This window comes from Monopterus albus, unplaced genomic scaffold (genome assembly GCF_001952655.1).
Source record: "Monopterus albus unplaced genomic scaffold, M_albus_1.0 scaffold270.1, whole genome shotgun sequence".
Classification (NCBI taxonomy): Eukaryota; Metazoa; Chordata; class Actinopteri; order Synbranchiformes; family Synbranchidae; genus Monopterus; species Monopterus albus.
Window position 1 is genome coordinate 1,590,456 of NW_018128150.1, and position 6,493 is coordinate 1,596,948.

Below are 6,493 nucleotides of genomic sequence, written 5' to 3' on the forward strand. Positions count from 1 at the left end.
GATGTAAGACGTCAGAACAGTATTATATGTCTGAGTTGTCTTTGTCTCAGAGCCAGAAAGCACACACCTCTGCTGTTGTCACAAAATGTTGACCGAGTTATTAATCAAAAATAGGCTTTGGCAGACTTTCTTGTAAATATTGATTGAAGTATTGGATAAAATATAGCCTAAAATATCATTTCCTGCATAAACCCACTGCTGTTGATTGTCAAATAGATTTTCATATACCTCCCAGTAACTGTCTAGACACTTACTGCATTATCTTCTGTTTAGTCCCATCTGGCAGCAGTCATAAAAACTGGTGGTTCCCCATGGCCAACTGGTGGCCATTACATCTGGCATCAGAATCATTGTCAGTGTTAGTGTAATCTGAGCCTGTGTAACTGCAACAGACATTTAACCTTATCTGGACATTATATGGGGCTAAATTAAAATGTGAAAGTAATGTCATCACTACAAACAAGCCTTCAACACCACATTTTTTCATGGAAACGGCACTGTAATAGGTTGTGTGTCATGTTTTTAATGTCATAAATAAAGCGTAGTGAGTTGGGGATCATGTGAATATTAAAATAATTCAGTTGTACTTAATAGTTTGTTTGTATTTAAAGAAAAAGGCGAAATGTGTATTTGAATATGATTACCTCGTATTTATTTAGTTTTTGAATCTGCCGAATATATCACAACACATCAAGTCTGTGTCACGTTTACACAAAAAGTGACGGACTATTTTGTGTTGCACAGAATTTTATGCAGGCGGAAGGATACGTTCTGAACGTCGCCGCTGACGGAACGGGGGGATTTGCGGTATTGTTTTTAAGAGGAGGATTCTGATTGGACGGAACAAACCCGCAATATTCTGTGCAGTGTACAGAGGACACCGATTGGACAGGGCGGATCTGCAATGCGTCAATCCACGGTGCAGTATCGATGGAAGGAGGGAGCAGCTTCACTGCTACAGTATGACTTTTGGTGTGAATAATAGGCTGTAGGAAAGAAGGCGGGTAAAAACATCCAGGTGATTCACAGGTGTGTTGACAAAGAAAACAAAAAGCCACAGAGGCAGTGTATGAACAAAAACCTGGAAACAGCCTAAAATGAGACAGGATTCCTTATGTTTAAGAAGAAATTCTTAAATTTAAAAACTAATTAGCATACTTGTACCCTATGGCAGATTATAGCACTTTTCATATAACGAAATTTAATTTTAAAAACTGAAAGATAGGACTGACTTTTAAATATAGCACCAGCACCTGATCCTTCTCTGCTGTTAGTATTGGGTTAAAATTAGCTAACACCAAGGTACATGAATAGAATATAATTTAAACTCATCCTCATCATCCTCATCATCACCTGGAGGCTCCTAATTCCAGAGTTTCTAAAGCATGATGAACAAGTCAAAGCATTACATAAACTTCATTTGAACATCACTTTAAATTTGAAAATCATGATCAATATTAAATGCTGAGGCAGTGTCATTTTTATTATTAATGGTGTTTTGATGATTGGAGTTTTTTGATCAGTATTGTATGCAGTTTCTTTCATTTAGCTCTCGGGTTGCTCTTTATAATCACATATAATATAAACATGCCATAAAGTTTTATAATTTATTTTGAAACAGACCTTCAACCTCAGTGTGCACACACAGTAAGCTCATATGCATACACAAATCTAAAGCACACACAACACATAAATGAGAATTCTGTTTATTAAAGATGTCAGGTACTAAAACACAGCTCAGTTCATATCAAAATAAAGCATTTTCAGCCATGATGATGGCCCCCCCTCCTTCTCTTTAGAAGAGATCCAGATCACTGCAATGTAGTTTTTCAATACAGCAGCTATGTTTGTGTACCCATCTCAGTTTGTGTGTGTCTCTTGTTCCCATAACTGAGCCAATATGTGGGTTGGCATGTTGCCAGTAAACTAAACTTAAAGTGCTCTCTTGAATGAAGCCTGTGTGTGTTTAGTCTTCCAGAAGTATATCCAGTTCTTCTAAAGGCAGTCTAAGTCGGAGTTCTTTCTCCGTCATCAGATCTACAAACTCCTGCAGACGGTCAGGGAACAGCTGCACTGCATCCATGTATAAACTCTGACATACACATTTGCATAGACGCACATTTACATTCATACACAATCAAACACACAAAGAGAAATACTGTTCATTTTTATGCAAATACAATTTAAAACTGCAGTACACAGGGATCAGCTGCTATTAGAAAAGCTTACTGTTGTTTCTGTCTCACCTTAGTCCAGGGAATATTCTGCAAGGCCCTGTAGAAGATCCCTGTGGCTTTATCCACCTTTCCTTCTGACACCTGCAAATACACACCCATACAAACATATTACATATAAATAACACAGACTTTACAGATGGTCAGTATTTGTGTATCCAAATGTGTAAACTACGCTTATTATGTCAGTCACTTCTTAAATCTCTAAATAGGTATTTCGAAAAAAGAGACAAAAACAAGCTGCACTCTTAAAGCTTTCTGATGCAGAATTTATTCATCTTATTCAAAGGTAGCCAAGAGAAATTAGGCACCTGCATATTTTTTCTTACACTGGTCTAGCATAGGAAATGAGTTCAGGCCAATGGTGTGTCTTCACAAGGGCAGTGTGTGCATCTTATCTGCCATCTTACCAGGAAGTGCATGTACATCCTCCAAAGTAAAGGACAGTGAGCACCCATTTCTGTTGCAATGGCACTTTCAAACAGTCCCCGGATCCGGTTGCCAAGGCCACACTCTGGCAAGATGGGCAAGGCAGCATCATGACAAGACCTAGAGACCATAAAAATATATACAGTATACACAACATTTTGTTTTTAGAAGTGATTCAAATATGGTATAAATTAGTAATAGGTAGTGTAGGTAATGTGAGTTTGGATAGAGAATATTTGTTAAAATCATTTTTTTGTCTTATCATACAAAAAGAAAGAAAGAATAGACAAGTATGATCCTAGCCCCTTGTGTACAAGGTGACACGGTGCTTATTCACATACAACATGAGTGCAGGAAAACCCTAGAGCTACCTATCATCCTTTCTGCTTTTACCTCTGAGCAGCGTCCACCAGCTGTTTCCTTTGCTGTTCAGCAACAATGGCAAAGAGGTGTGGCACCACACTGCTGTTGTTCCTGGTAATAGAGTAAAAAAATCGACGTGCTCGGCCAGCGCTATGGTAACGGTTCTCCACCTGAAAAACAGGTTGCATGAGGGTTGTAATGCCAAAATAAACAAGTCCAGATTCAGTACATAAGTACAAATAATGGGGAAAAGATAGAGAAAGTTTGTTTCAAACAACTATAATTTGATTTTCACCCATAATGATTAAAACTTGAATTGATTTTAATATCTTATATGAAGACCATGGCTTACTTGGACATATATACTCCAGAGAGGAGTGCTGGTGGGCCAGGTGGAGAGGGCAGAACACAGAGTGTTTCTCAGTGTTGCCAAGGGAAACACACTGATACTGCTGTGGTACCTCAGCAAGGCTGCCTGCTGTACTGCTACTACTTCACACTCACAAGCTAGCCTGTTGATATAGTGCCTGCTGGTGTAACTGTAATCAGCCTCAGTAGTATCAGTGCTAGCAAGGCTGGGCTGCTTGTCTGGTGTTAATGTACGATGCAGTTCCTCCATCCTTTCTCTAGCCTGGCTGTAGACGGTGTTCGCTGCTTGGATGCCCACTGTGAGGTACTGGAACAGAGCATAGCAGCTAACCAGGCCTCTCAGCATCAGTTTCTCTCCCAGTAGGTCCTCTTGACCTGGTGGTGAAAGGATGGAATGAGCAGTTCATCAGTGAAAAAAATTCTAACAAGAAAGGAAGAAATGTTTTCTGTAGTTTAAAGTATGTTAATGATGTTTCATGTATCACATAAATTAGATTTAAGGACATTTTTACACTGGCTTTTACTCCCACCCCTATCTACAGTTTGCTGCACAGAAATCCAATAAGACCTAGTGGTAGACAAAGTCAAATGCAATGTAGCAGACAGCAGAGGAGCAACGCAGCAGAATCAGGACCACAGCTCCAAGTGAATCCAGTAGAAATACCAGTCAAGTCTTACAGAATAGGAGGTAGGCAGAAGGAGGCTAGTTTGCTTTTATTTATCAGGATAATGTTGTATAGCTGTTATGGTATGTTAGAAAAATGGTCTGCAGTAACATTGAGTGTAAAGAATTAGTAGTAAATGGTCTTAAACATGTCACTGATACAATCCTTTTATAAGACACATGTAGCAATTAGATTAATCACACAGAAGTTGCTGAGAAGGCAAACCTTTTCTGCTGGTCTGAGGGCTGTTAGGGTCCTCGTTCAGTGCTGACAAACTGGCTGTTAGAGCCTGTTCATATGATCTCCTGGCTTTCAGGATGGAAACCGGGGAAACAGGCTGGGAGGATGAAGGGCATAATGCTGAGGTTCCTTCTGCTAGCCTGGTTAGTACTGAGACAGCCGGAGAAGAGGTTACATCAGGTGGCACCCGTCCTCGTACACCTGCTTCATTCTCTATCTCCAGGTGTGCCCACAGAAGACACAGCTCACAGAGGCTGGGGCTGCTGAGCGCTTTGGTTCCCCCTATTGCTGTAGCTGTGGAGAACACTTTGCGAGCTTCATCGATGTTGCCCAGCATCCACTCCAGGTGGGCATACTCCCGCCATAGCACCAATGACGAGCGGTTTTCAGGTTCTTTGAGCAGTCTTTTGGCAACCCGTTTGCTGCTCTTGCCTTGAAAGCGGAGACGCTTTTTGTTGCCACAGCGTAGGCAGCACAAGACCTGACAAATACAAATACAAGGAATTAAATGAATGCAAAGTCTAGACACTTTTCTGACTTGAAACTAAGTTGCTAAATGCTTTTTCTAATATAACTCAGACTGAGATAAAGTGGTTCCTACCTTGAGTTTCTCATACTGCATCCAGCTGAGTGAAAGGACAGCTCGGTGATGTGCAGGAAGGACAGCTTGAACCATATTGAACACATTTGTGACAAACTTTTCACCCTGCTTTACAAGCCCCGCCCACTTCCTTGTTCCTTGGAGAGTGGTCATGTGACCTACAGCGTTAACCCCGAGGTCAGGTAGGTCATAAGAGGTCAGAGGACGCAGTATGTCAGTACCTAGGAAGTGAGATGGAAGTCTGTCATTGTCACTGTATGTATACATGTACTATTACTCTGATTGATGGTGTCATTTTTACCCTGAGTGAGCAGAGAAAGGTTCTCCAGCAGCAGGCCAGAATGACAAGGGGCAGCAGAGAGCACAGAGTTCACAGGCAGCCCCAGGAATGACAAGAAATGGAGAAGAAGATGGAGCTGAAGCTCTGGTGAAGATAGACAAATTAGCGATGGACCGATGTCATCAAACAACACCTAGAGTTAGAGAGAGACAGGGACATCATACAAAGACATCACATCTATTTAGTGGCCTAAATTTAACATACTGTAAACTGTTACTGTATCTTGTCAGTGTAACTCTAAAAACAGCTAGAATAACAGCTTTCTATTCTATCCATGCATCTGTGCATGTGCAGTGGAACCTGTCTGTCTGGGTCTTCACAGTCCTCTTCTGATTGGCCCTTGGCTTTGTCAGGCCTCCAGGGCAGCCAGTCAGCTGCTTCGCGAGACGACTCCACATCCAGCCACACTGTCCATCTGGGCTGGCTTCGATCCTTCACCTCCTCCTCATCCTCTTCCTCCTCTTCTTCTTCCTCTGTGGACACATGCAAACATGTGTTCTTCATGGGTCCAGTACACAAATCTTTTTAGAGACTATTCCAGCATTTACATCAACACTCAATAAGACCTTCAGTGAAGTCGGCCTTACTTTGCAGTAAGGATCTCTGGTTGTGTTTGTGTTTTACCTGCACTGGGCTGTAGCCACCCTCCTCGCTCTTGCTGAAGCATCCAGGCTTTCCAGCCTCTGGCCCCCAGCTCCCCAACCCTTGCCTCCCCACTGTCCCAGAATGGCTCAAAGAACTCAACCTGTGCACACACACAAAATCACAAACTATAATGGAAGGCACAGTGTCCTTCCTATTTAGATTGAGCAGTTGAATGCGTCTTTTCATATTTCAATAATGCCTATAACCTAACCAAGTTCTAGAAGTATTTACTCCTTATTTAGATTTCTTGATACTAAGCAACTAAAAAAGAAAGATCAGTAGAACACAAACCTCTACAGAATGCTGTAAATAAAATAAGAAAATCATTCAAAGTGAGAATATTTTGCTGGTTCTCACTTCATTACAGGAACAATCAGACATTTTAGGAAACATGTTTATCAGTTTTTGGTTGAGAGATGGATAAGAAGATTGATGTGACTCTCATATCTGTCAGTTTAAAGTTTGTTGTAATCCAAACTACCTGCTGCTTGGTGGACAGTTCTCGTACATTGTCAGGCTTGTAGAAAGTAAAATCAATCATGGCCTGAAACAGAGAAATCGCCTTCTCTGAGTGACCAGACTGACGCAGGAAATGGCACTGTTTGAT

General features: G+C 41.2%; 1 protein-coding gene across 1 annotated transcript in view; it reads right to left on the minus strand.

Annotated features, from left to right (window-relative positions):
* Window positions 1–1,693: 1,693 nt before the first annotated feature.
* nrde2 (NRDE-2, necessary for RNA interference, domain containing) overlaps window positions 1,694–6,493 on the minus strand; it is a 10,438-nt gene continuing 5,638 nt past the window's right edge. The window contains exons 9-19 of the mRNA XM_020621991.1: window positions 6,368–6,493; window positions 5,866–5,986; window positions 5,542–5,714; window positions 5,203–5,374; window positions 4,902–5,122; window positions 4,286–4,781; window positions 3,379–3,770; window positions 3,057–3,196; window positions 2,645–2,783; window positions 2,247–2,318; window positions 1,694–2,092 (exon numbers count right to left, since the gene is read on the minus strand). The exon at window positions 6,368–6,493 is cut by the window's right edge and continues 7 nt beyond it. Of these exons, the coding sequence (XP_020477647.1) occupies window positions 1,967–2,092; window positions 2,247–2,318; window positions 2,645–2,783; window positions 3,057–3,196; window positions 3,379–3,770; window positions 4,286–4,781; window positions 4,902–5,122; window positions 5,203–5,374; window positions 5,542–5,714; window positions 5,866–5,986; window positions 6,368–6,493 (2,178 nt within the window). The 3' untranslated portion in view covers window positions 1,694–1,966. The remainder of the gene's footprint in view (window positions 2,093–2,246; window positions 2,319–2,644; window positions 2,784–3,056; window positions 3,197–3,378; window positions 3,771–4,285; window positions 4,782–4,901; window positions 5,123–5,202; window positions 5,375–5,541; window positions 5,715–5,865; window positions 5,987–6,367) is intronic.